We start from the raw sequence: 27,756 nt of genomic DNA, 5'->3' as shown, positions 1-27,756 counted from the left end.
ATGAATCATCTATTCAGTGATGGCACCCCAGGACGTTCCTCAATCTGGCATCTCCATCATTCTGGGTCAACATAAAGCTGACAGAGTGGAGGTTGCAAGTTATTTATCATTCTGAACAGGGCTGGAACAAGCCAGAAACCACAGGTTCAAATTCCACCAAGCTGTGGAACAGAGTTCAGTTTTCCAGTGGTTTGGATCAGGATAAAGTGATCGTGAAGCTGTGGATTATTGCTGAAAATCCAACTGGTTCCCAGATGGTCCCCAGTGACTGGAATACATAGTCTCACCTCCAGTCCCACACTACAGACTCAGCTCCCAATCCCCCATGGGCGCTCAGGATGGGTAATTAATGCTGGCTTGTCCATTCCATCGCAAATAATAAAACCTGCTGATTATTAGCTGTATATGGATAATTAAATAAGTCGGGTTCACCCACCCTCACAGATACTTCCATTAAATCTGATTTGAGGTAAGAGTGGGATCTTGTTCCTGCAATGATCTCCCAGCCCTATATGCTCCTATCAAATATACTATCTGAAGTCCCCGATTCCAATGCTCTCCTACTGCAAACTTCAGCCCACATCCTAACACACACCAAGTCCCATTCACCCATCACACATCTGTAGCCTCCTCTTATTCTATAATTCTGCAAGATCTCTGCACTCAGCTAATTCTGGCCTCTTGTGGAATTCCTACTTTCGTCCCTTCACTATTGCTAGCTGTACTCCCTGGGTCCCCAGCTTTGGAATTCCCTCCTAAACCTCCCCATCCTCCTGTAAAATTCCCTATTTGACCAAGCATTTGATTGCCTGTGCCAATCCCCCAATGTGATTCCATGTGAAATTTAGATTTGATATCACTCATGCCAATCACCTGAGCAGTTACTGCACAACAGGTGGTAAAGTATTGATGCAGACACTAGTGGTCCAATCACTGGTTCAGACGCCATGGATCCGAACACACTGGATTAGGACAACTGCACCATAAACATCAGACATTCACCAGGCAAAATACAATTGTGAAAGAATTCATACTTTAATCTCCGTTCGTACAACTAAAGACTGCAGTATTGGCTTTTATGAGCACACAGTGTATAAAATAGAGTGTAAAGAGATTTAAATTTTCAAACAACAAATGTCCTGAGCATTTAATTCTGGTTATTTCATATCACACAGTAACATTTCGGATTTTGATTAGGAGGCATTTACACAGCAAAGCATTTGGTTCTGACACAAGGTTTAAAACAACCTTCTTTTAAAAGGAACACTTCCTCACTTCATTAAATAGGAAAGGATACCAAAACTTATCCTCAGGAGAGAAGGGATAATTTAAAAAAGAATGTTATATACAATTTGTTTTAGGTAGCAGTGCCATAATAAACCGTAGGGAAAAGGGGAGGGGGGGCAGGGGGAAAGAGGGGGCAGAGTGTCGTCAGAACCGAGATCGGCAAAATACTCATCACGATGGCAACAGAAATGAGAAAATATCATTCATTGAAATAACTGAGTCGCGGTTGGACAGTCAAGAGCTGGATATTTTGGAGAATTATTTGGTGCACAGTGGGCACAGGAGCAGATTAAATTGGTGGTTAGAGTCAGTGACAGGAGCCATTAGAGGAGCAGGCTTGATGGTGTGAATGACTCTCTTGGTCATTACTTGATGTTGGGATGGGTTGTTTCATTTGGGGCATCCTATTTACTGACTGTTATAGAATATATAACATGTCCAGGATTGCATGAGGCAACATTTCTATCATCCTGGTGGGAAATCCCTCTCAGCTCCAATCCAAACTGGCCTACCTGTCCAAAGAAAGGATACGTTGACAGTCAGGGTACATTCTCCCCTCTCTGCTACCTGCGAGCCATGTTGCTGAACACTGCATTTGGGGTTGATAGGTTCCTCTTGGAAAGCACTTCACTCCAAACAATGAAAGTTTAAGTTGCTCATTACTACCCACATTGCCCACTTCATCACAGCACCCTGCCTCTACCTGTACCTGTTACACAATGCCCTTACTAAAGGCTCTCGAGCTGTCAGGTACAGTGAGATATGCAGATTAAGGATTCCTTGGAACAATAGAATCCCTGCAACTACGCACATTTAGCTCGGCCAATCCACCTAACCTACACATCTTTGGAGTGTGGCAAAAACCAGAGCATCCAGAGGAAACCCACATAGACACGGGGAGAATGTGCAGGCTACATATAGACAGTCACCCAAGGCTGGAATTGAACCCTGGTCCCTGGCGCTGTGAGGCAGCAGTGCCAACCACTGTGCCACCATAGCTAAAGGAGCACAAGACTGCAGGCAGGATTCAAATCCCTGAGAAGAGCAGGGACAGAGGGGAATCCAGCAACAATCCATCAGTCATCATGCTTTTTGAGGCCCAGCACCAACATGACTTGTGTCAGGGTGTGTTCCGTATTTTAAGATGCAGAAGGATTGTTAGGACAGTGAAAGCTATCTGAATTGTCTTCAGAGTAGCTTCGAGTCCTTTTACAAGGGAGTTAACAGGGTTTGTCAATAGTGTTTTTGTGGGAATGTCCTGTTTTTACAAGTTTCACCTGGCTTACAGTCATAATTAAATAAATCTCTGGTCCACTTTCACAAACAATTCCACAATAATTCGGGGTGCTGCACATCCCTGGATTGACTCGAATCAATCAGCAATCTGGATTTAGACAGGACGTTAATAAAATATACAATCAGCATTCAACAATTCTCTTTACAAAATATCTTTCCTCAACAACCAGAACAAGATCTCTGCAGCAGAACAGATACAGAATTCCTTTCAACAACTACATTTAAAAAACCCCTACAAAACATACAATGATGTTGCTATCACAGGGCCCCTTACAGAAACATTCATCCATACTTTACTAAACCTCACCATTCTCTCTCAATGTGGTCAATCCGAAAACTGAACTGAAAATAAAAATACAAGGTGGAGTCATTTCATTGCCGTCCCAGTAACAGATATTTAAGGTTAAAGGTTATGGTGAGCGGGTGGGTAAGTGGAGCTGAGTCCGTGAAAAGATCAGCCATGATCTTATTGAATGGCGGAGCAGGCTCAAGGGGCCAGATGGCCTACTCCTGCTCCTAGTTCTTATGTTCTTATATTTATTAAATCTGGATGCATATTCACACTGTGGCATGTTCAACATGGGCACAGGATATTAGCCCTTTGACATTCCAAGGTCCTTTGTTGCTTTGATCACACAAATCCAAGATTTAATTCATGAACATCTGAAAACAATAGCGCACTGTAGATTTTTAAACTGACGCTTTACAAAGAGCAAAGTGGACAGACCTTTTCCTGCGATGAATTGTCCTCAATCTCTATTTTCTCCTGCTCTGCCCTAACTGGGTTGGGAGTTGTTTGTTTTAATTGGAAAACTGCACAGGTCATTGTTACTAAAAGTGAGTGATTTAAACAAAGGAATTACAGACCAGCGCATCCCAAGATCAGTTCTCAGGGAACAAGTCCAGTCTATGATTAAGCAGAGAGTTACTGAAGAAAATATTCAGCTGATTACAGAGAGCCAGCATGGATTTGCAGGCGACACGGTGGCACAGTGGTTAGCACTGCTGCCTCAACAGGGACCCGGGTTCGATTCCCGGCTTGGGTCACTGTCTGTGCGGAGTCTGCACGTTCGCCCCATGTCTGCATGGGTTTCCTCCGGGTGCTCCGGTTTCCTCCCACAGTCTGAAAGTAGTACTAGTTAGGTGGATTGGCCATGATAAATTCTCCCTCAGTGTAACCCGAACAGGCGCCGGAGTGTGGCGACTAGGGAATTTTCACAGCAACTTCATTGCGGTGTTAATGTAAGCCTACCTTGATTTGACTTATTGTCACATATGTTAGTATACAGTGAAAAGTATTGGTTCTTGCCTGCTAAACAAACAAAACATACCGTTCATAGAGAAGGAAAGGAGAGAGTGCAGAATGTAGTGTTACAGTCATAGCTAGGATGTAGAGAAAGATCAACTTAATGCGAGGTAGGTCCATTCAAAAGCCTTCTGGCAGCAGGGAAAATAAAAAAGTTCACCTGATGAACCTGATTAGATTTTTTGTGAAGAGGTGACTAAGATCTCGGATAAGTGGATGTCTATGGATATTATTAATACGGATAAGGCATTTGATAAAGTCCCTCATAAGAGACTGTTAGCCAAAATTGAAAGTCATAGAATTAAAGATAAGTGATTGATCTGATAGGCTGAGCGACAGGAGACAGAGATTAGGGATAATGGGCAGGTATTCTCATTGGCAGGGTGTGATAATGATGTCCTACAAGGCCCTGTGCTGGGGCCTCAGCTATTCGCTGTGTTCATTAATATTTCCATTGCAGAAAGCCACGTATACAAATGGCTGATGACAGAAAGACTGGTGAAATTGTAAAATTATTGATAAAGTGAACAAACAAAATTGTAGGAAATGGATTGCAGTGTCGGCAAGTGTGGGGCCATCCACTCTGAATGTAAAATGGACAGATCAGGGGGCTTACAAAATGGTAAAAGGTTCAAAACTGTGGAGGTCCAAAGAGACCTGGGGGATCCAGGCACACAGATCATTAAAATGTACAGTTACAGAAACTAGTTAAAGAGGTGAATAGAATGCTTCCCTTTATATCTGGAGACCAGAATACAAGGGGGGCAGAAGTTTTCTTCAGTGACACAAAGCCCTGGCTGGAGCACACCTGGAGTTACTGAGAGCAGCTCTGGGCTCCGCACCCGAGGAAAGATATACTGGCCTTGGAGGGATTTAGCACAGATTTACCAGAATGAGACCGGGACTCCCAAGGGTTAGGCTGCAAGAATTGAGAAGGATAAGTGGTGGTTTGATTGAAGATTTAAAGAGATTAGTGGGAACAGAGAGGATAGAGAGAGAGAAAAACTATTCCCACTGGCGGGGGAGTCTGGGAGTAGGGAGCAGAGTCTAAAAGATTCGAGTCAGACTTTCCAACAGTGAAATTAGGAAAAAGTGGTAAAAGTTGGGAACTCTCTTTGGCAAACAGTAATTAATGTTAATTCAGCTGTTAGTTTAAACTGAGATAATTTAGTTTGTCCAAAGGTATTAAGGGATAGGGGGCAAAGGTGAAATATGAGAGTTGGATCAGCTCCACAAGACCATAAGACATAGGAGCAGAATTAGGCCACTCGGCCCATCGAGTCTGCTCCACCATTCAATCATGGCTGATATTTTTCTCATCCCCATTCTCCTGCCTTTTCCCCATAACCCCTGATCCCCTTATTAATCAAGAACCTATCTATTTCTATCTTAAAGACACTCAATGATCTGGCCTCCACAGCCTTCTGCGGCAAAGAGTTCCACAGATTCACCACTTTCTGGCTGAAGAAATTGCTCCTCATCTCTGTTTTAAAGGGTCGTCCCTTTAGCCTGAGGTTGTGCCCTCTGGTTCTAGTTTTTCCTACTAGTGGAAACATTCTCCCCCCCGTCCACTTCATCCAGGCCTCGCAGTATCCTGTAAGTTTCAATAAGATCCTACCTCATCCTTATAAACTCCAATAAGTACAGACCCAGAGTCCTCAGCCGTTCCTCATACGACAAGCTCTTCACTGCAGGGATCATTCTTGTGAACCTCCTCTGGACCCTTTCCAAGGCCAGCACATCCTTCCTTAGATACAGGGCCAAAATACTGTTCACAATACTCCAAATGGGGTCTGACCAGAGCCTTATACAGCCTCAGAAGTACATCCCGATCTCTCAATGTAGTACAGGCTGTTCCTGCTGGGCTGGAGGGTCTGAGGATCCCGTACCTTTGCAAAGTGAAGGTTTCTGCCCCCACACTTCAGATTGAGGGCACTGAGGACAACTAACTCAACCCCAAAGCTGCAAAGCTCAGCTGGGACCAGCAATCAATCCTGGAGCCTCTCAGTCTGTGCGGATTTGTGCTGCTCTGTAGCTCAGGGCTGCTCCAAACAAGCACTGTCCTCGGAAGGGTGAACATGCCAGCACTCCAGGCCAGTTAGTGTTTACCTTCATATCAACAGGGACACAGCTTGGGCCAGTGCTGTCACTGGGTTTTATTAACTATATTCAGTCCAATCCCATTTAAAGGGTTGAGATACAAAGGGACACAACATTCCAGGGAGTGTGTGACCATAGAAAGCATCGCTTCCACACTTCTGCATTCATCAAGTTGCCCCTGGCTACACGGAAAGTCCACCTGTTACACAGCTCAAACACAACTCAAACCGATCACAGTAACATCTCCAATTGTACTACTGGATGTTCAAGTGAGGAGACTCAAAATTCTACATCCTGGTGACATTGGAGCACGAGTGGAGAGCGGGTGGGGGGGCTAATGAACCGCACTGACACCCCTAGCGCAGAGAGGGTGCTACATTGCCATCAATTTTCAGGTAAGACGTTAAAAAATGGCTTGGTCTATTTTCATGGGTAGCTAGGAAAGATTGTGGGGTAAAACTTGCAGAAAAACAGGAAACCTGCCCACCATCATGCAACCAAAATCGCCTATCCATTTCATTGTTGTTTGTGGGATCTTACTGTGCCCAATTGAGTACAATATAAATTGTGGTGTGTACATGAAGTGCTTAGGAATCTGTCTGAGATGTATGTGAAAGTCCTGTCAGTGAGGGTTATCGGGTAGGTAATGAGGGACAATCTGTCTGAGTGCTTCATTACATCACATGACACAGCTGGGAACCCTCTGCAATGCAAACATCTGGAGAGTGTACCGGAAACCAGGGAGGGGGTTGAGGCTGTTTTTATTACTTTGATGGGATGCGGGTATCATTGGCAAGGCCAATGTTTATTGCCCTCCACCAACTACCCATTTTAGAGGCAATCACATCGCTGGGAGTCTGGAGTCACATGTAGGCCAGACCAGGTAAGGACAGCAGATTTCCTTCCCTAAATTAGTGTACCGGATGGAGTTGTTTTTTACAATCGACAATGGTTTCATGATCACCATTACCGAGGCTAGCTTTATATTCCAGCTGTTTCGGTGGGATTTGAACCCAGGTCCTCAGAGCTTTGCTTCTGGATTCCTAGCCCAGTGACAGCACAGCCTCTTTGGAGCAGTTTATCAAAGGGACTCCGTGTCTATTAGCAGCTGCATGATTGTGATCAAGTTCCGATCAGATGGGTTCTCACTTATTGCAATTGCCACATGCAAACAGGAGGTGCAGTGGCTGAGAATGGGAGGCAGGCACAGTCAGTGACAAAGAGACAAAGACAGCAGACAGACAAAAACCAAAAGCAAAGGATTTCTGTGCACTGGACAGAAACGGCTGTAAAAGGCCAGAATGTTGCCCTCTACATGGAAACGGGGTGATTGTGGGCAGGCCTGGATAAGGAGACAGTATTATAATACTGCAATCTGGCTCCAAACTACTTCACTTCCACAGCGAACAACTTTTATTTCTAAACTGAATTCAATTCTGAGGCTCTGATGGGATTTGAACTGACAATCTCCCGTAACAAAACCACTACACTCCTGTAAAATGAAAGCACCGCGGCTGAAACAGAGCCAGCCACGCAGAGAGAAAATAATAGCTTAGTGTTTCAAACAAGAACCCCTGTCAGACCCCAAGACCCCGCCACCCCACTCTCAGACTCACATTATGGTTACAAGGCAAGTAGGCTGTTCCCTAGGCTAAGCAGGGCAACTGTGCACAGCTTGTAAAGAAGGGGCTGCCCACAATGTTATTGTGCTTTGTCTGCTTCAGATATTGTCTGGACTGCTTTGCATTTCCATTCGTCAGTCTAATCATCGCTTCTAAAGTCAATAACCCAATACTCAAGAGTGTCAAACCATAACCTCCACCTTATAATCTTCTCACCCAATAAACCAACCGGGGTGAAACTGCATCCTTGCTAGCTCCGTACTGAAACCCACAGCCCTTAGCGCAGCCACAAAAGATTAGAGGGAGATGGGAAAGAGATTGAACGGATGTGGGGCAGGGGGTAGATACCAAGCAGCAAGCGTAACCCCGCATTTAATGGGTGCCTTCCTTGATTGGTGAGAGTGTCTTTAGCTTCTGCACAGTCCGTTTTACCAACTGCTGTTTTTCTCAGTCCTTCAGAAATTTGAATACTTTCCAGACACAGACCACTGGACAGCAGAAATATACACTTTTTAAAAAATTAAATTAAAATAGACAATTCAAAGTAAAACACCTTTCCATAAAATTTCCCAGGTGTTGACACTTGCCATCCCTGCTCCCTCCTACTGCCCCATGCTGTTCGACTCCTGCCCAGATCCAGTGTTTTCAGTGAACGGTGGGTGCCCGTTATCAGAGAAAGAATGCGCGTGCTCAAGAAACAAATCCTTTAAGACACTCAGCTCCTTGCTGAGCAGTTTGATTTTTGCTTCCAGACGCTCATTCTCCTCTTTCAGCTCATTAACTCTCTGCTGCGTGTCCTGGGCTTTCTGTTTGCTCTTTAATCGGCTTTTACGCACGGCCATGTTGTTGCGTTCCCGCCGCTGCCGATATTCCTCACTCTCCTTGCTGTAGCCGGCATTCTTCTTGCTTTGTTTACTTGGTGCCATGGCCTTGCCAGCCCCCGAGGGACTGAGCGGATGGAGCTGCGGGACTTGCTGCGAGTCCACGCTGGCACCACTGCTGTTGGTCTGGAGCTGCACTCTGCTCACTCCATTCTGACCTGTGCTCTCTTTGGGGTGACTGGAAATGACAGACTGCGCACTCATTTGGGTCAACGATCCCCTTGATGCTCTGGATTCTCTTCACGATGGGTTTATGAAGTGTCGAGTATTGCAAAGTGGGAGGAACGTCCCCCCAGAGTAACAGCGCCACGCAGGAAATCCACACAACCTAAAAACAAGAGAAGATAAGTGACTGCACAGAAACTGACAAAACTCAGACAAACACACAAACAGGCAGAAGTAACCCATTCGGCCCCTCAAGCCCAGCTCCACCATTCTGTAAGATCATGGTTGGTCTGTTAGTGTTTCAAATGCCACATGAACACCTAACCCGATAACCTTTCATTCACTGGCCTAACGATATATCTACCTCCAACTTAATAATCTTAAATGGTTCCACCTCCTTCTGAGGCAGAGTGCTTCAAATTTACACAACACTCAGAAAAATAATCTCCTCATCTCTGTCCTATAAAGGTGACCCCTAACCGTGCTCCCTAGTTCTGGACTCCACCACAAAAGGAAGCATCATTTCAACATCCACTTTGTCAAGATTGATCAGGATCTTACATACGCCAATCAAGTCGCCCCTCACTCTTCTAAACTCTAGTGGAAACAAGCTCATAAAACAATCCACTTCAGGATTCAATCCAGTAAAACCTCCTCAAACTCCGCCAATGCATTTACATCCTTCACTGTCACTGGGTCAAAATCCTGGAACTCCCTCCCTAACAGCACTGTGAGTGTACCTACAATATATAGGTTACAGCAGCTCAAGAAAGCAGCTCACCACCACCTTTAAGGGTAGTTAGGGATGGGCAATAAATGTTAGCCTAGCCAGTGACCCCCACACCCTAATAAATATAAACACACAAATTCCCAGATCCCTCTGTTCCTGCACACTCTTCCCAACTGTTCCATTAAGTCTATATTGCCTCTTCCAACCCCTTCTGCCAAAATGCATCATCTCTCACTTTGCTGCATTAAATTCCACCAGCCGCGTGTCTACTCTTCCTGCTAGCTGTCTACATCCTGTTGCAGTCTATTGGTGTCACCCTCACTGTCTGCCATATCTACAAGTTTGACATCATTGGTAAATTGAAATCTTATTCTGCATGCCAACATTCATTGACTTATATTAAAAGCAATGGTCCGAGCACTGACCCACAGGGAACAATGGTCCGAGCACTGACCCACAGGGAACAATGGTCCGAGCACTGACCCACAGGGAACAATGGTCCGAGCACTGACCCACAGGGAACAATGGTCCGAGCACTGACCCACAGGGAACAATGGTCCGAGCACTGACCCACAGGGAACAATGGTCCGAGCACTGACCCACAGGGAACAATGGTCCGAGCACTGACCCACAGGGAACAATGGTCCGAGCACTGACCCACAGGGAACAATGGTCCGAGCACTGACCCACAGGGAACAATGGTCCGAGCACTGACCCACAGGGAACAATGGTCCGAGCACTGACCCACAGGGAACAATGGTCCGAGCACTGACCCACAGGGAACAATGGTCCGAGCACTGACCCACAGGGAACAATGGTCCGAGCACTGACCCACAGGGAACAATGGTCCGAGCACTGACCCACAGGGAACAGCAGAGTTCTCCAGTCTGGAAAATAACCATTTACCACCTCTCACTGTTTTCTGTCCTTAAGGTAATGTTTTAATCCAAGTCGACACTGACTTTCTCTTCTATAAAACCTCAGTTTTGTTAGCCTGTTTTCTATGGGGATGCGGTGGGTAATCCCAATGTGGATATTGTGTGACGATTCTGGCAACACCACCACTGAGAATTCAAACCAATGAGGACTGATTAGAGAACCAAGCCCAATAAACGAGGGAACCTGTGGAAGAAACCGGGAAAGTCAGCATGGAAACTGCAGGTTTCCTAACTCAACCAGCTGACTAGTGTGTTCAGGGACCATTCCACACACACCACCATCACCCACTGCTGCCCAGCTCCTCGCTCTCCACCTCCACCCCCCCCCCCCCCACCATCCCACACACACCACCAAGATCACTGCCACTCCCCACCACCCCCATCCCACACACACCACCAAGATCACTGCCACTCCCTGCTCCCCACCCCCCCATCCCACACATACCATCACCACCCCACCTACCCCCCCCCCCCCCACCCCTATCTGCTCCCCACCCAGATTCCAAGACAACAGACGCTGTTGGCAGAGGAGACAGATAACAGCTCGCTACGATTTAAACGAAAAGGACAAAGCTGAACCTTTTCAAGGTATTAGTATCAGTTACTTACAATGCACAATTCTGCTAAACACACCCCGTCCCAAAGAAGAGTGTAAAAGCTTTAAGCACACATTTGATTTAATTCTACTGCTTCAGAAACAAGCATGATGCAGGACCTGGAGCATGTGGCATATTAGTCAGTACAGTAATAGATCAGCAATGGTCAATACGCACAATGTTAGCTGATGTTTAATCAGCTAGTCACTGACAGCATCACCAGAACGCAATCGAATATCTCTCAAAGATGGAATATCACTGCACCAGGTACCGGTTTCAATCACTTTTCTTTATTCATTCATGGCATTTACTTCCCCATCCCTTGAGGGGGCAGCTGACAGTCAACCACATTGCTGTGGATCTATCTGGAGTCACATGTAGGCCAGACTAGGTAAGGACGGCAGATTTCCTTCCCTAAAAGACATTAGTGAACCAGATGGGTTTTTACAACAATTGACAATGGTTTCATGGTCATCAGTAGATTCTTAATTCCAGGTATTTATTGAATTCAAATTCCACCATCTGCTGTGGTGGGATTTGAACCCAGGTCCCACAGCATTACCCTGGGTCTCTGGATTACTAGCCCAGTGACGATACCATTGTCCCACCACGTCCCCTCGGAGTTAAGAGTTACTGTGCAGACCATTTTTCAGTGACAGTAATGTAGAGACTACAAGCAATGCACCTTCTAGAACAAAGAACAAAGAAAATTACAGCACAGGAACAGGCCCTTCGGCCCTTCGGCCCTCCAAGCCTGCACCGACCATGCTGCCCGACTGAACTAAAACCCCCTACACTTCCGGGGACCATATCCCTCTATTCTCACCCTATTCATGTATTTGTCCAGACTCTCCTTAAAAGTCACTATCGTATCCGCTTCCACTACCTCCCCCGGCAGCGAGTTCCAGGCACCCACCACTCTCTGTGTAAAAAATCTGCCTCCTTTAAAACATCTCCTTTAAACCTTGCCCCTCGCACCTTAAACCTGTGCCCCCTAGTAATTGACTCTTCCACCCTGGGAAAAAGCTTCTGACTATCCACTCTGTCCATGCCCCATAGACTCTGAACTAAGACAGCAATTGTTAGAGTTTCACTCGTCACTCGCTGGAATTTTGAAAATATGTTTCAGTCGCTGCTTTTTAATATTGAGAAATGAGAATCTTCAATAAATCAAAACAAACCACCCAAACCGCAGGCCCAGAGAGAGAGATCACTGCTCCGATAGCGAGGCAGATCTCAGCAAGAACGAGACGGAATTACCAAATCAGGGGAACAAACAGGAACAAAGCCACCTTCAAAATCAACTTTCCTCCTCATCCTCCTGCCAATTTTCTACCCTCTTCTGCAGCAGGTGACAGCTTGACGCTGGGGTGTGACCAACGCCTCCCCCCTCCCCCGGCTACAATTCGCTAACTCGGCACAGACCAGTTTCTAAGTTGGGGTTCTGCTGTCTCTTACCTCGGCAGGCGGGACGGGGTGTGGGTGGGTGCCGCACAGTCAGAGGGTCAGCGCTGAGGGGGTGCCGCACTGTCAGAGAGTCAGCGCTGAGGGGGTGCCGCACTGTCAGAGAGTCAGCGCTGAGGGGGTGCCGCACAGTCAGAGGGTCAGCGCTGAGGGGATGCCGCACAGTCAGAGGGTCAGTACTGAGGGGGTGCCGCACTGTTGGAGATGCTGTCTAATGCACAAACTTTGAACCAAAGACCGATTTGTCCTCATACGCCATGGCATTTTCAGACGAGAGCATTGGTTTTCTGGGCCAATATTTATCCATTCACAAACCTAAAACAGATCATCTTGTCATTTTTCTCATTGCGGTTTCTGGGAGCTTGCTACGTACAAATTCGCTGCCATGTTTCCTAAGTTCCAACAGTATCTACACTTCCAAAGCACTTCACTGGAAGGTGGTACAGAAATGAGAGTCTTTGCAACAGGGACGTATCACCGTGTTGTGTACAGAAGGCAGTATAGTCACGGTGTTATGCTCTTATTTTCTATATTCTTGTTGCTCCTGTCAGCTCCAGGTCCACCCCCTACACATTGTTCCTCCTCCATAACCTCAGGATGTCGAAATCAAGGCTCCAACCTGTTCCTTCCCGAGACCTCAAACTGTTCCCCTCCCACCATCATCATTCCTCCAACAGCGTTTAAAACCCCAAACCAGGCGCACCTTACCACCACCTCCCCATGTCTCAGTGTTTACTCTTCTCAATCTCCGTGTCATACTGAGGCTGCACCGTTCAGTTGGGTTACTCAATATTACCAGCGTGAAATGGTCTACACCCTGGATCAGTGGAGTAAAGGTCGGGCGGGCGGGGCAGTCACATTTCAGAGTAAATCTGAGCAACAGCACAAAACCCCAACAGTTTATCACTCCACCATTGGTGACCTCGCCTTCAACTACCTGGAGCTGAATCTCTGCAATCCCCTCCCTAAAGCTCTCTCCATCTCTCAGACACACCCTAAAATTCACCACTAACCAAGCATTCAGCCCGAGACTTCCCTCGTTGGCTCACTGATAATTCTGTCTTTGAATAATGTTGCTTTGCGGCACCATGGGATAGTCGGTGAGATTCGAGATACTTTATAAACGCGAGTTGCAGAAAAGGGAAGATTAAAAATCACAGAGAGACAATAATTCAACTTAAAAATAAAACAGAAAATGCTGGAAAGTTTCAGCGGGTCTGACAGTGTCTGTGGGGAGAGAATAGAGCCAATGTTTCGAGACTGGATGACCCTTTGTCAGAGCAGCTTGAATCAGGCTGCTGTTCTTGGATTTCAGGGCAGCATTCTCCCATTGGAAAGGAGTCACACAGTTTCAATGCTGTTCCATGCATAGAGTCGAATACTCGGTGGCTGCATGGTCAAAATCAGACTGTAAAATGTTCTGGAGCAAGTATTTCACACACGTTCCATTACTGCACTCTCTCAGAAACCGCAGTTAGAAGCTCACAAGCTTGTTACTGCTCACTGGTCTTCATTTGCTCCACCTTAGAAAATAGGAGCAAGAGCAGGCTATTCAACCCTTCGAGATACAGCACCCCTGCTGTTACTATTGACCGAGAGCTCAGCTACTGAACCATGGACCTCTCCAAGGCCACCAGCGTGTAGTCTGTAACACTGGCCATCTCCACTACTCCATCCACAGCTTATATACCCATCCCCGCCGTCTCTCACCCTATCTCTGAAGTTCACCCAAAACTGTTGCCTTTAACCTAACTCGCAGTCAGTGTTTACTCATCACCCTGAGCTCACTGATCTGCATTCACTGCCAGTCCAATTCTAATCCTTGTCTCCATATCCCTCCCCATCTTTGTAACTTCTTGAACACAAGGATGAGAATTTTACTAACATGGCACAGAATCACCCCGACAGCAGCTTGGCAGAGCCAGACGTGATTCTTTTCACTCGTTCAGACCCACACAACATTTGGGAGGAGAGATGGCAATCTCATGGGTTTGTGTATTCAATACAATTAAAGTAATTCTTGCAGCTCCAGTAATACAGTTACTGAGTGAAAAAAGAACAACAAGAGAAAAACAGGTAGACACATTGCGGCTGTTTCAGCTAGATAAAATAAGTGACAGCCATTCTCTGGTTCATTCAGGTCAATGCAGAGTCAAGCTGCCTGGTTTAAATTTCAAGCAATGTTTGGCAGTTAACTGTCAGTCAACATCAACTGGTACAACCTCCATGGCAACTACTCTACAAATCAAATTCTATCGACAATGAATCAGCACTCCCTTCTCATGCAGTATAAATTTGCTGTTTTCCTTTACATTGGTATTCTTGCAAAATGTCCTGATGAGTGCAAGTTGAAAAGCTTCGACAAAATGTCTCCCTTTTCTGCACTGGTCGGTTATATCTACCCTGGCTGTTTTGTGGATAGAACTGAGCAATTTTCCACACAGTCGATAGGACAGGTGTTAAAACCACAGCTTGACCACTCTAACATTCCTGTTCCAGCAGCACCGTTGCTGCGTCCAGTGCACTCAGCCACTTGTTAATGTTACATAGAACATAGAACATTACAGCGCAGTACAGGCCCTTCGCCGACCAGTGGTACCAATCTAAAGCCCCTCTAATCTACACTATTCCAATATCATCCATACGAGTGGACCAATTCGGCTGAACATGTCATGTATTATTTATGGAAATCTCAGTGTCATCACTGGTAAAGCTGTACCCACCCCAGCACTTAACTGTCAGAATACAACACAAGCCGTGATTGTAATGGGCTGTATTTGGCTAGTTTGACACTGGTCAAGGTGGCAGGATACACTCACACTGTGGTCCAACAGCGAGCTAATTATAACAAATTGTGAATTTAACACCCCACCCCCAACCAGATCCCAAATTCGGCAAGGTCCAATTTGCTGTTGTTGGAAGTTACTGGTATAGCTTTGATAGTCTGACTGAGCCAGATGCTTCCCTTCCTTAATGAATGGCACTTCACAGAAGGTCTCTCGGAGCTGAATCCTGTTTGGTGAGTCTGTGATGTGGAGATGTCGGCGTTGGACTGGGTTAAACACAGTAAGAAATCTCACAACACCAAGTTAAAGTCCAACAGGTTTATTTGGTAGCACAAGCCACCAGCTTTCAGAGCGCTGCCCCTTCGTCAGGTGGGTGGGAGTTCTGTTCACAAAACAGGGCATATAAAGACACAAACTCAATTTACATAATAACGGTTGGAATGCAAGTCTTTACAGGTAATCAAGTCTGGTGAGTCTGTGACAGCCCAGTGTTGCCCTAATTGGCCCAAATTAGTGCCAAGGTGCCATGCCAAAGAGAAGGGTCATGAATCTGACTCTCTGCCCTTCCAGCAGTGCTTTGCAATGGCTTGTTTTAAAGCCAATGGTAGTTTGAACTAAAAACTCAAGATGTTGGATACACTCAACAGGTCTGGCAGCATCTGCGAAGAGAGAAATAGGATAACTTTGAGTCCAAATGAGCCTTCTAAAGAACTGACAGGAAAAATTTGCAGAATTACAGAGTTGGAAAGGGAGTGGGGGAGATGAGGCAGAATAGAAGAACAGGGATAGGTCAGGGAAAAGGAGAGGCTGACAAAGGTGTCATGGGCATAGACAAAAGGGTTGTTAAAGCTGCCAGCAAGGTTAGCCTAACATCGTGCTGGAGTTGGTGGACATAGTGGAGGATGATCCTTTGAATGCAGAGGCTGGTGGGGTGAAAAGTGAGGGCAAGGAGGATCTTGTAATTGTTCTGGGGGAGGGAGGGAAAGGGGTGCGGACAGAGGTGTGGGATGTGGGTCAGAGACAGCTGAGACTACTCGTTATATGAATTGTTCATAGAACATTGAATGATGCAGCTCAGCATGAGGCATGGACACGTGACGCAGGAATGTGCGTGAGGAACGAACGCGTGACGGTAGAATGTGCATGAGACATGGACATGCAACTTTGGAATGTGCGCGTGACATGGACACGTGACATTGCAATTTGCATTAGACATGGACATGTGACATTGGAATGCATGTTAAACATGGACACGGTACATTGTAACATGCATTAGACGTGGCACATGACAAAGTGAGCTTGTAACGTGCATTAGATATGGAAATATGACATTGCCATGAACTGATTTTAATTTCTGTTAAGCGGAGTTAGATTGTTGCAATTTCAGATCTCAAGGGGAAAAGGGGGATGGGAACCTCATGAGAAACTTAAGGCTTGGAAACTTTTAAAAATATAACACCACAATATAGACACCAGCCTTTACAAATACTTAAATTTAACCATTTCTTGCCACTCAGTTTTACTGCACTAACATTTTAAATGAACCTTTCAATTATTTTATTGCACTATCACCATGTACAGCAACAAACTCTATTCTGATGCACACAAACACATCTTTAAAATAGAATCGTAGAGGATTACAGCATGGAAACAGGCCCCTCGGCCCAACTTTTCCATGCTGCCCAGTTTTTAACCACTAAGCTAGTCCCAATTGCCCACATTTGGCCCATATCCCTCTATACCCATCATACCATGTAACTGTCTAAATGCTTTTTAAAAGACAACATTGTACCCACCTCTACGACTACCTCTGGCAGCTTGTTCCAGACACTCACCACCCTCTGTGTGGAAAAAATGGCCCTTCTGGACACTTTTTTATATCTCTCCCCTCTCATCTTAAACCTATGCCCTCTAGTTTTAGACTCCCCTACCTTTGGGAAAAGATATTGACTATCTAGCTGATCTGTGCCCCTCATTATTTTATAGACCTCTATAAGGTCACCCCTCAGCCTCCGACGCTCCAGAGAAAAAAGTCCCAGTCTATCCAGCCTCTCCTTATAAACTCAATCCATCAAGTCCTGGTAGCATCCTAGTAATTCTTTTCTGCACTCTTTCTAGTTTAATAATATCCTTTCTATAATAGGGTGACCAGAATTGCACACAGTATTCCAAGTGTGGCCTTACCAATGTCTTGTACAACTTCAACAAGACGTCCCAACTCCTGTATTCAATGTTCTGACCAATGAAACCAAGCATGCTGAATGCCTTCTTCACCACTCTGTCCACCTGTGGCTCCACTTTCAAGGAGCTATGAACCTGTACCCCGAGATTTCTTTTCTCATTAACTCTCCCCAACGCCCTACCATTAACGGAGTAAGTCCTGCCCTGGTTCAATCTACCCAAATGCATCACCTTGCATTTATCTAAATTAAACTCCATCTGCCATTGACAAGCCCACTGGCCCAATTGATCAAGATCCCGTTGCAATCTTAGATAACCTTCTTCACTGTCCATTATGCCACCAATCTTGGTGTCATCTGCAAACTTACTAACCATGCCCCCTATATTCTCAAAATCATTAATATAAATGACAAATAACAGTGGACCCAGCACCGATCCCCGAGGCACACACTGGTCACAGATTTGAAAAACAACCCTCTACAACCACCCTCTGGCTTCTGTCAAGAAGCCAATTTTGTATCCAATTAGATACCTCACCCTGGATCCCGAGAGATTTAACTTTATTCAACAACCTACCATGCAGTACCTTGTCAAAGGCCTTGCTAAAGTCCATGTAGACATCGTCGACTGCACTACCCTCATCTACCTTCTTGGTTACCCCTTCAAATCACTCAATCAAATTCGAGAGACATGATTTTCCACTTAAAGCAATGCTGAATGTCCCTAATCAATCCTTGTCTCTCTAAATGCCTGTAGATCCTGCCTCAGAATACCCTCTGACAACTTACCCGCTACAGATGTGAGGTTCACTGGCCTGTCGTTCCCAGGCTTTTCCATGCAGCCCTTATTAAACAAAGGCACAACATTTGCCACTCTCCAATCTTCAGGCACCTCACCTGTGGCTGTCGATGATTCAAATATCTCTGCTAGGGGACACATAGTTTCCTCCCTAGCCTCCCACAACGTCCTGGGATATACTTCATCAGGTCCCGGGGATTTATCGACTTTGATACGCTTTAAAACTTACAGCACCTCCATCTCTGTAATATGTACGCTCCTCAAGATATCATTATTTATTTCCCCAAGTTCCCTAATATCCGTGCCTTTCTCAACAGTAAATACTGATGAGAAATATTCATTTAGGATCTCACCCATCTCTGTGGATCCGCACTTGGATGACCTTGTTGATTCTTAAGAGGCCCTATTCTCTCCCGAGTTACTCTTTTGTCCTTTATGTATTTGTAGAAGCTCTTTGGATTCTCCTTTGCCTTATCTGCCAAAACAATCTCATGTCCTTTTTGCCCTCCTGATTTCTCTCTCAACTCTACTCCGACACCCTCTATACTTTTCAAGAGATACACTTGGTCCCAGCTGCCTGTGCATGTCATGTGCCTCCTTCTTCTTGACCAGGGCCTCAATATCCCAAATCATCCAGGGTTCCCTGCTTCTACCAACCTTGCCCTTCACTCTGAAAGGAATGTACTTACCCTGAACCGTGGTTAACACTTTTGAAAGCTTCCCACTTACCAGCCGTCCCTTTGCCTGCTAACAGACTCCCCAATCAACTGCTGAAAGTTCCAGTCTAATATCAAAATTGGTCTTGTCCCCATTTAGAATTTTAACTTTTGGGCCAGACCTATCATACTCCATAGCTATCTTAAGACTAATGGAATTATGGTCACTGATCCCAAAGTGATCCGTCACTAACATTTCAGTCACCTGCCCTTCCTTATTTCCCAAGAGGAAGTCAAGTTTTGCCCCCTCTCTAGTCGGGCCATCCACATACTGAATGAGAAATTCCTCCTGAATACACTCAACAAATTTCTCTCCATCCAAGCTCCTAATGCTACAGCTGTCCCAGTCAATGTTGGGAAAGTTAAAGTCCCCGACTATTGCTATTCTTGAATTTGCTGCATTTTGAGGCTATATTTACTTACTTACAATTTTCAAAATTTAACCTCAAGAAAACTTCTATCATGAAAGTTATCGAACTTCCTCAGGAACCCAGAAACAGGATTTGGATCACGGTCCTCGTGAGATTAACCGCAGCTTGTTCTTGATCTGGTAACTTGGGCAGTAAACAGTTCAGCTCGCCTGCGTCGCTTACACCAGTATGATGTGGAAAAGCTGGTTCTTTTATACACTGGCCTCAGCTTCACCTGACCGGTATAGGATGCCTGAATCACTTCAAATAGACAATGAAATCAATGCCAAAGAGACAGGGCTGGTCTGAAACACCCACAATTCCTTGTCTATCCAGGAGAGTCACAAATCAGACAACACTTATCAGTGTAATGAGCTGGAAGAAAGGGGTTTAAAGTTTATTGCACGGGACAGACTGGGATCATTCTTGACCTATCAGTGATCCTAAAGTTAGGCTAACATCGAGCTGCATCGTGTCCACAGCGTCAGTCGATTAGACAGGCAGTGCACTGGATACAGTCGAGCTGTCGTGTGTTGGACACGAGGAAGTGGAGATGGGCTTTTTACCAGATGAAACTGGAGATCTGTATGATGATGGCTGTTTTGTCAGGAAGGTCAAAATCAGGCACAAGGGAACTTGAGAGAATTGTTCATTAGAACGGAAAGTGAAGAATTCTCATTTGAAACTAGAGTCTAAAATCAAAACAAAGGAAACTACCACAGTATGGTGGGTGAGTTGGCGAAGGTAGATTGGGGAACTTCAATAAAAGGCAGGATGGGAGAGGCAATGGCTAATATTTAAAGAACAAGTGTATTTATTGCAACAGGTATACTTTCTGGCACAAAAATATAAGAAAAACAACCCAAACACGGCGTACAAAACAAATTAAGGCTAGTATTAGATCCAAAGGGCAGTTCAGTATACAGCAAAGGAGGACCAAGAGATTGATGGGGGGGGGGGGGGGGGCGGGGGGGGTTGGAATAGAGAATGAGAGTAAATTTGTAAGTAATATAAAAGCAGACTGTAAAGGTTTCTACAAGTATATAAAAAGAAAAAGATTAGTGAAGACAAATATAAGGCCCTTACCGTCCAAGAGAGGAGAATTTATAATAGAGGACAAGGGATTTTAAACAACATTTTTGATAAAGTCCCACATAGGAGGCTCGTCTGCAAAATGAAAGCACATGGGATTGGGGGTAATATATTGGCACAGATTGAGGATTGGTTAGAAAACAGGAAATAGAGTAGGAATAAATGTATCTCTTTCAAAGTGATATGATGTGGAGATGCCGGCGTTGGACTGGGGTGGACACAGTAAGAAGTCTCACAACACCAGGTTAAAATCCAAAAGATTTATTTGGTAGCACGAGGTTTCGGAGCACTGTTCCTGCATCAGGATGAAGCTCATGATTCCATATAAACCTGTTGAACTTTAACTTGGTGTTGTGAGTCTTTTCAAAGTGATAGGCTCGTGGCGTCCCACAGAGAAATTGCTTGGTCACCGACTATTCACAATATACATCAATAATTAGGATGAAGAAACTAAATGTAATATTTGCCGATAACACAAAACGTGGTGGGAACGGGAGCGCTGGGAGCGGTGTGGAGGATGTTAAGATGCTTTAAGGCGATTTGGACAGGCTGAGTGAGTGGGCAAATACGTGGCAGATGCAGTATAATGTGGTTAAATGTGAAGTTATCCGCAACCTGCTAACTGACTCGAGATGAAGTCACAGGTTTCAACATTCCCCGGAAAATCTGGGCAACTCTCAACCACTTTGGACCAGGGGAGACATGGTCACTATCCATATCCACGCAAACACTACAAGAGGTTGCTAAGATTTTGTTCTGTCTTAGCTAGGAAGTGGGGTGCATCTTGACTACTTTAGCCAGCCTGATATTCAGCTGAAGGAAATTTGATCCATCATTGGCTTGAAGGCCAGAGATGTTGTTACTGGGGTCAGAAGAATGGTAGCGAGATTGAACATTGTACGTATGGAAGCTTCAGATAAGCAAGAGGGGAGGTCAAGCTTAAACCATTGAGGTACTTTAGCAATGACACTGTGAGAAAGCAAGGATAACTCAATGCTGGAGGTGCAGCATAGGCTGAGGGATGATCCACCGTTTATCCTTCAGCACTGCTGTCATCACACATCACAGTGACCAGGTGACATGTTCAAAAGATTTGCAATTACCAAACAACCAAAACAGTGCAAGTTCCCAGTGTAAAAAGACAGATCTCAGTGTTTGCAAGGCTGCAATCTTACCCTGGTGTCCTGATGATTATAACATGCATTTTATAATATGATCTGGGTCCTGCAGTTTGTGCTCCCAAAAACAGACAAAGGGAAACACAGTTCACTACATTTCACTCACTTCAAACTGAGTCCATCAGTAATGGTCCTGAAACCATCAGCATTTCACCCTGCCTCTAACTATCCTCTCCGAACACTCAATTTCAGCAACAACGGGAAACTACGCTGTTTCACTTTTAACACTGAAATGTGATGTACCCAATCTGGTAACAACACACAATCACACAGAGTCACTGATCTAACTGCGCAGGACATCAAACCCAGAAGAAATTTCTCCTCACCTCAGTTCTAAAAGGTTTACCCCTTATCCTCAAACTATGACCCCTAGTTCTGGGCTCCCTCACCATTCGGAACATTCTTTCTGAATCTGTCCTGTCTAACCCTGTTAGAATTTTATAAGTTTCTATGAGATCCCCTCTTACTCTTCTAAACTCCAGTGAATATAATCCTAACCGATTTAGAACATAGAACAGTACAGCACAGAACAGGCCCTTCGGCCCACGATGTTGTGCCGAGCTTTATCTGAAACCAAGATCAAGCTATCCCACTCCCTATCATCCTGGTGTGCTCCATGTGCCTATCCAATAACCGCTTAAATGATCCTAAAGTGTCTCACTTCACTATCACTGCAGGCAGTATAGAACATAGAACAAATTTAGTCTCTAATGTCAAGTAACGAGGCAGCAATGTAGCTGGACTAGTGATCCAGAGACACAGGGTATTGCTCTGGGACCCGGGTTCAAATCCCACCAGGACAGATGGTTAAATTTGAATTCAATAAAAATCTGGAATTAAAAGTCTAATCATGATCATTGTCGATTGTTGTAAAAACCCATCTGGTTTCTTTTAGGGAAGGAAATCTGCCGTCCTTATCTGGTCTGGCCTACATGTGACTCCAGAGCAATGGGGTTGATTCTTATATGCCTTGCGACATGGCCGAAAAAGCCACTCAGTTCAAGGGCAATTAGGGATGGACAATGTGTGCTGCCCTTGCCAATGGTGTTCACATCCCATGAGTAAAAAAACCACAACATTAAAGTACGCAAGTGTAAATGTGAATTAGCTGAAGGTGTGATGATGATAGTTTAGTGAGCACAGTGCACACACTGATAACATCACTGTGCAGGTACCAAATGTCACTGATCACTGTCTCACTAAACACCCAGAAATGATGCAACAACCAGCAATTGTTTCCATCAGCAAGTATCAAAGATACTGGAGCACTCTCAGTTCCCAGATAAACCCAGCCTGTCCCCCAGCACTCCCCTCCTCGCTCTGAACTTAACACCGATCACTTCAAGGCTTCCAATCTAATCTCAGGACAAGTTTTAAAAATGCAGCAACGTCATTCTGAAGAATTTGACGTCATTTGAATTTCTCAAACACAGCAGATTTGAGTCCTCCCGTATATTCATCTCTGGAATAGATACGTAAACTGCACCGTTTCTCCAACTGACTGATGTTCAATTAACCGCGAGTACCAGCTAGTCCCAGCTCATCATTTCAACAATATAGGACATCAGTATCACCACAACCAAGGGGCATAGCCAGCAATGCACGGATATAACACTGAGCATCGTGCCAGGCTATGATTAGCTTATAAATCACAAGAATAAAGCTTCACCCCTTCCCCAAAACCCTGGATTCGATTCTGTAAATCATATCATTCTTTAGTGAGGCCAAAGCTACATCGTACTCGAGGCGTAGTCTCACCAAAGCCCTGTAGAATTGTAGCAAGACTTCTTTATTCTAAAACTCTAACCTCCTTCCAAAAGACCATCATTCCAGATGTCTTTCTAATTGCTTGCTTGCTGACGTTAACTTTCAAGGGAACCCAAATCCTATCACTTACTCCTCTTTCATCATTTAAAAAAATATTTTGCTTTTCCATTCTTCCCAGCAAAGCCGATAATTCCACACTTCCCGACATTATATTCTCCCTTGCCCAATCGAAGCTGTCTATATCCATCGAGTGCCTCAAAACATAATCTACCCAAACACCAATTCCTAATGGTAACAAACATATCACTGTCATTGTAATAAATCTTCTTATACCCGCTCTTAGACATTCTTTAAATAGAGAATCTTGTACATCACCCGAGGGTGAAGCAGGAGCTTCAGGTTAATATCCCACCCAAAAGACGGTGCCTCGCGCACACAGACAGTGAAGCACTCCCTCGGTACTACACTGCAGAGCCAGCCAAGAATAGATGTGAAAGTCTCTGCTGTGGGTCTTGAACTCCTGCCTTCTGATCCAGAGGCAAGAGTACTAGAAACATAGAAAATAGGGAGCAGGAGGAGGCCATTCGAGCCTACTCCGCCATTCATTTTGATCACGGCTGATCATGAAATTCAATATCCTGATCCCCCCTTCCCCCATATCCCTTGGTCCCTTTAACCACAGCAGCGATGTCTGAAAGGAGCTGACACGGTACGTTATAGTGCTCTGTGCCCCAATTATAAAACTTAGAGCCCACATGCTTCTCAAGAAAGGTTTGTTTTTTACAGAATACTGAGAGATAAGGGTAGAAATTGCAGAGGAGTGATAATATGAAATAAAGGATACAATTCTAAAGGGCGTACAGGAGCTGAGGGACTGGGGATGTGCGCACATGAATAGTATTTTACACAGTAAAGGAATTAAGGGTTATGGTGAGCGGGTGGGTAAGTGGAGCTGAGTCCACTAAAAGATCAGCCATGATCTTATTGAATGGCGGAGAGGCTCGAGGGGCTAGATGGCCTACTCTTGCTCCTAGTTCTTATGGTCTTATAAACTGAAGGCGCGGTACAGGTTGAGAAGGTATAAAGGGATTCTGGGCTTTATAAATAGTGTTCCAGAGTATAAAAATAAGGCAACTATGATAACTATAAAACACTAGTTTGGCCTCAACTGGAATAGGTTAGGGAGCTGCATTTTAGGAATGATGCAAAGCCACTGAGGGAGAGTGCAGAAAATATTCATGAGAATGGTTCCTCGGACAAGGAACTTCAGCTATCAACATAGATTGGAAAAGTTCGGACTTGGTTCCTTTGAGAAAAGACGGCCAAGAGGAGATTTGATGGAAGAATTAAAATTCTTGAGGGGTCTCGACAGAGTGGGGCTAGAGGAACTATTTCCATTGGCGGAATGGTCAAGAATCAGGGAGTGTGCTAAAATAGAATGGGAAAAGCTCAGCAGTGACACGGGGAAATTTATTTTACCTGGCGAGTAGTTAGGGTCAGGAATGGACTGTTTTTGCATTCTGGGGGTAGGCTTTCAAAAGAGAATTGGATAAGCAACAAATACTAATGAATTTGCAGGATACAGGGAACGGGGTAGGGGAGTAGTACTAGCCAGGTAACTGTTAGAGAGCCAACAGAAATATCACAAAATCATACAGTGCAGATTAGGCCCTTTGGCCCATCAAATCTACACTGACAGACAAGAAACACCTGACCTCCCACCTAATCGATCTGCCAGCACTCGACCCATAGCCTTGAATGTTAAGATGTGTCAAGTGCTCATCCAGCTACTTTCTAAGGACGTGAGACACCCCGCCTCTACCACCCTCCCAGGCAGCACATTCCAGACCGTCACCACCCGCTGGGTAAAAAAGCTTTTCCCCACATTCCTCCAAACCTGCTGCCCCTCACCTTGAACTTGTGTCCCTTTATGACTGGCCCTTCAACTAAGGGGAACAGCTGCTCCTTATCCATTCTGTCCATGCCTCTCAATCTTGTACACCTCAAGTCACCCCCTCAGTCTTCTCTGCTCCAAGGAAAACAACCCAACCTATCCAACCTCTCTTCATAACTTAAATGTTCCATCCGAGGCAACAACCTGGTGAATCTCCTCTGCACCCACTCCAGTCCATCCCTCAAATCAGCCTCCCATCCATTGACTCTGTCTACACTTCCCACTGCCTCAGAAAAGCATTTTTGATTTGATTTAGTATTGTCACATCTATTAACATACAGTGAAAAGTATTGTTTCTTGCGCGCTATACAGACAAAGCATACCGCTCAGAGAGAAGGAAAGGACAGAATGCAAAATGTAGTGTTACAGTCATAGCTAGGGTGTAGAGAAAGAACAACTTAATACAAGGTAGGTGCATTCAAAAGTCTGACAGCAGCAGGGAAGCTGTTCTTGAGTCGGTTGGTACATGTCCTCAGACTTTTGTATCTTTTCCCCGACGGAAGAAGGTGGAAGAGAGAATGTCAGGGGAGCGTGGGATCCTTGATTATGCTGGCTGCTTTGCCAAGGCAGCGGGAACTGTAGACAGAGTCAATGGATGGAAGGCTGGTTTGAGTGATGGACTGGGCTACGTTCACAACTCTTAGTTTCTTTGTAGCAGGCAACATAATCAAGGATCCCACGCACCTCGGACATTCTCTCTTCCACTTTCTTCCATTGGGAAAAAGATACAAAAGTCTGAGGACATGTAAAACGACTCAAGAACAGCTTCTTCCCTGCTGCTGTCAGACTTGTGAATGGACCTACCTCGTATTAAGTTGATCTTTCTCTGCACCCTAGCTAAGACTGTAACACTACATTCTGCTCTGTCCTTCTCTATGAACAGTATGCTTTGTCTGTATAGCGTGCAAGAAACAATACTTTTCATTGTATGCTAATACATGTGACAATAATAAATCAAATCAAATCAGTGCAATCACATCCTTCCTATAATGTGGTGACCAGAACTGTACACAGTACTCTAGCTGTGGCCAGAAGAGAAAATGCTGGAAAATCTCAGCAAGTCTGGCAGCATCTGTAAAGAGAGAAAAAAGCTGATGTTTCGAGTCCAGATGACCCTTTGTCAAAGCTACTGCCACTCTCGCTGTGGCCTCACCAAAGTTCTATACAACTCCAACGTGGCTTCCCTGCTTTTGTAATCTATACCTCGATTGATAAAGGCAAGTGTCCCATATGCCTTTTTCACCACCCTACTAACATGTCCTTCCATCTTCAGAGATCTGTGGACAAACATGCCAAGGTCCCTCTGTTCTACAGAACTTCCTAGTATCCTATTGTTCATTGAATACTTTGTCAAATTACTCCTTCCAAAGTATATCAGCTCACACTTTTCAGTTAAATTCCATCTGCAACTTGTCTGCCCATTTGACCATTCCGTCTATATCTTCTTGTAGTTCAAGGCACTCAGCCTCATTGTTAACCACCCGTCCAATCTTTGTGTCATCCGCAAACTTACTGATCCCACCTCCCACATAATCATCTATGGCATTTATATAAATGACAAATAATAGGGGGCCCAACACAGATCCCTGTGGTACGCCACTGGACACTGGCTTCCTAAGTTTAGTTTTTTATTTATTTAGTGTCACAAATAGGCATACGTTAACAGTGCAATGAAGTTACTGTGGAAATCCCGTAATCGCCACACTCTGGCACCTGCTCGGGTACAGAGAGAATTTAGCACGGCCAATGCACCCTAACCCGCACATCTTTTGGACTGTGGGAGGAAACCGGAGCACCCGGAGGAAACCCACGCAGACACGGGGAGAATGTGCAAACTCCACACAGACAGTGACCCAAGCCGGGAATCGAACCCGGGTCCCTGGCGCTGTGAGGCAGCAGTGCTGTGTCACCGTGCCACCTCAGTGTTCCAGCCACTAAAGCAGCCTTTTGTCACCACCCTCCGCCTCCTACAATTGGGCCAATTTTGAATCCACATTATCAAGTTACTCTGTACCCCGTGTGTATTTACCTTCTTTACAAGTCTCCCATGTGAGATTCATATAAACTGCATCCACCGCACTGCCCTCATCGACACACCTGGTCACCCCAACCTGCCAGGCAGGAGCTCGGTGTGAGGAGCCAGGCGGACTCTCCCTGATCAAACCCGGCCTCTCCGACTGGAGACGGATGCTCTCCTCAGAGTTTCCCCCCCAATGGTTTCCCAGTCAGTGGCGGCTCAAACGGCCTCTCTGTGCAGCAAATACCCGGGGAGGGCCTGTCCTCAACCCGCCCGGGCCCAACTCCTCTTCCCCGGCCCCGGGCATCTCGGGCCTTACCTGCTCCCCGCTGCCTGTTCCCTCTTCCCGGGTTCGGGGCCTCTCTCCCCGGGCTCGGGTTCCGGTTCTCTCTCTCCCCGGGCTCCGGTTCTCTCCCCGGGCTCGGGGCCTCTCGGGTTTCTCGGGATTTTTTTCCAGACCCGGCGATCCTGC

The 27,756-nt window shown here is 45.4% G+C and overlaps 1 protein-coding gene across 1 annotated transcript; it reads right to left on the bottom strand.

Annotated features, from left to right (window-relative positions):
* Nucleotides 1-1,011: 1,011 nt before the first annotated feature.
* cebpg (CCAAT enhancer binding protein gamma) lies at nt 1,012-27,756 on the bottom strand. The gene is made up of 2 exons (XM_078210507.1): nt 27,604-27,756; nt 1,012-8,820 (listed from the first exon to the last, which is right to left on the bottom strand). Exon 2 carries the CDS (start codon nt 8,694-8,696, stop codon nt 8,214-8,216), a length of 483 nt encoding a protein of 160 aa, XP_078066633.1. The 5' UTR covers nt 8,697-8,820; nt 27,604-27,756; the 3' UTR covers nt 1,012-8,213.

This window comes from Mustelus asterias, chromosome 4 (assembly GCF_964213995.1).
Source record: "Mustelus asterias chromosome 4, sMusAst1.hap1.1, whole genome shotgun sequence".
In the NCBI taxonomy this organism is placed as follows: domain Eukaryota; kingdom Metazoa; phylum Chordata; class Chondrichthyes; order Carcharhiniformes; family Triakidae; genus Mustelus; species Mustelus asterias.
Note: the sequence above shows the minus strand (reverse complement) of the source record. Positions and strands in the feature narration are given on the sequence as shown.

Coding starts and splice junctions, on each gene's coding strand:
- cebpg (XM_078210507.1), bottom strand. CDS start 8,696: ATGAGTGCGCAGTCTGTCATTTCCAGTCACCCCAAAGAGAGCACAGGT.